General features: G+C 49.0%; 1 protein-coding gene across 1 annotated transcript; it reads left to right on the top strand.

Annotated features, from left to right (window-relative positions):
• Nucleotides 1–525: 525 nt before the first annotated feature.
• Nucleotides 526–1,470, top strand: LOC112918142 (olfactory receptor 4D2-like). The gene has a single exon (XM_025996293.1). It carries the CDS (start codon nucleotides 526–528, stop codon nucleotides 1,468–1,470), a length of 945 nt encoding a protein of 314 aa, XP_025852078.1.
• The last annotated feature ends 362 nt before the right edge of the window (nucleotides 1,471–1,832 follow it).

Raw genomic sequence — 1,832 nt, forward strand, 5'->3', positions numbered from 1 at the left:
AGTAGAAGGGAGGATGTCTTTAGAGGAGGGGAATATCCAGAAGAAGTGATTGCCAGAATGATTTATTTCCAGGCTGTTCTAGGAACTTGATGTGTCTTTTTATTTCATCTCCTAAACGGTTCTATAAAGAAATGTTTTTATTCCTATCTTACAGACGTGGAAACTGAGGCTCAGAGAGGTTAAGTAGTTTAATCAAGGTCAGATCCCAAGGAAGTAGAAGCCCTGAACTTCACTGCTGGTATGTTGGACTCCAACTGTCTCCCCACCCAAGTATCCCATGTAATCTTTGAAAGACAGGTTGCATATGGCTCTGGATGGCTTTAATATATCTCATGAATGTATATTACAGCACCAACTTGTAAATTGTCCAAAGGTAAGCCCAATTAACCAGCACCTGGTGATATGGTCTGCGCAAGAGGATCCATCATCTAGGCCTGGAAACTCCGTTTGAGTCCCGAGCACTAAAAGCGACTTCATGCATCAATGCCTGTGGTTCAGTTTCTTTAGGTGTATGGACAAGATGCCATGGAGCCAGAGAACCTCACGTGGGTATCAGAATTTGTCTTCTTGGGGTTCTCCCAGACTCGAGAGCTCCAGCTTTTCCTGTTTCTGGTGTTCTTGTTTGTCTACACCACCACTGTCGTGGGCAACCTCCTCATCATGGTCACAGTGACCTCAGACACCCGGCTCCACACACCCATGTACTTTCTGCTCCGAAATCTGGCTGTGCTGGACCTCTGTTTCTCCTCTGTCACTGCCCCAAAGATGCTGGTGGACTTCCTCTCTGAGAAGAAGACCATCTCCTACCAGGGCTGCATGGCCCAGATCTTCTTCTTTCACTTTCTGGGAGGTGCCATGGTCTTCTTCCTCTCTGTGATGGCCTATGACCGCCTCGTTGCCATCTCCCGGCCCCTCCACTATGTCACCATCATGAACACTCAGCTCTGTGTCCAGCTGGTAGTGACAGCCTGGATGGTAGGTTTTGTGCATTCCATTGCCCAACTGGCTCTGATGCTCCCACTGCCTTTCTGTGGCCCCAACATCCTGGATAACTTCTACTGCGATGTCCCACAAGTGCTGAGACTTGCCTGCACTGACACGTCCCTTCTGGAGTTCCTCATGATCTCCAACAGTGGGCTGTTGGATATCATCTGGTTCTTTCTCCTCCTGACCTCCTACTCTGTCATCCTGGTGATGCTGAGGTCCCACTCTGGGCAGGCGAGGAGGAAGGCAGCTTCCACCTGTACCACCCACATCGTCGTTGTGTCTATGGTTTTCATTCCAAGCATTTACCTCTATGCTCGGCCCTTCACCCCCTTCTCCATGGACAAGGCTGTGTCCATCAGTCACACGGTCATGACCCCCATGCTCAACCCCATGATCTACACGCTGAGGAACCAGGAGGTGCAGGCAGCAGTGAGGAGACTAGGGAGGCGCCGGCTGCTTTGTAAAAGGGATCTTGGACAATGAGTAGGTCACTTCTCCCTGGCTTGCTTTTCCATTTGTGAAGTGGAGGGAGAGCTACTGTTCCTGCTGTCTTCACAGCTTGTGGATACGTTGTGGAGGTCATCACAGAAGTGACTGAGTTCTGAAACTAAGCACCTTACTCTGATTCTTAGGAAAAAGGAACAAGTCCTGTTTGGTGGCTAAGGTTTATGCTGGAGTTCTAAAACTCCTGCTACAGTGAGAAGTTCTCATGGCTCCAGAAAGCCACCCTTCTTTTCTCCTTGGTGGATGGTTTCCTCTTACAAGAAAGGTATTTCCCCAGTGAGAAAGGTATTTCCCCTAGTTTACGTGTTTTCCCAGCCACTATTGGTCTGTGTCCAAACATG

This window comes from Vulpes vulpes, chromosome 2 (genome assembly GCF_048418805.1).
Source record: "Vulpes vulpes isolate BD-2025 chromosome 2, VulVul3, whole genome shotgun sequence".
Classification (NCBI taxonomy): Eukaryota; Metazoa; Chordata; class Mammalia; order Carnivora; family Canidae; genus Vulpes; species Vulpes vulpes.

Bases quoted from the DNA above. Each gene is read 5' to 3' on its own strand.
- LOC112918142 (XM_025996293.1), top strand. From the start codon at position 526: ATGGAGCCAGAGAACCTCACGTGGGTATCAGAATTTGTCTTCTTGGGG.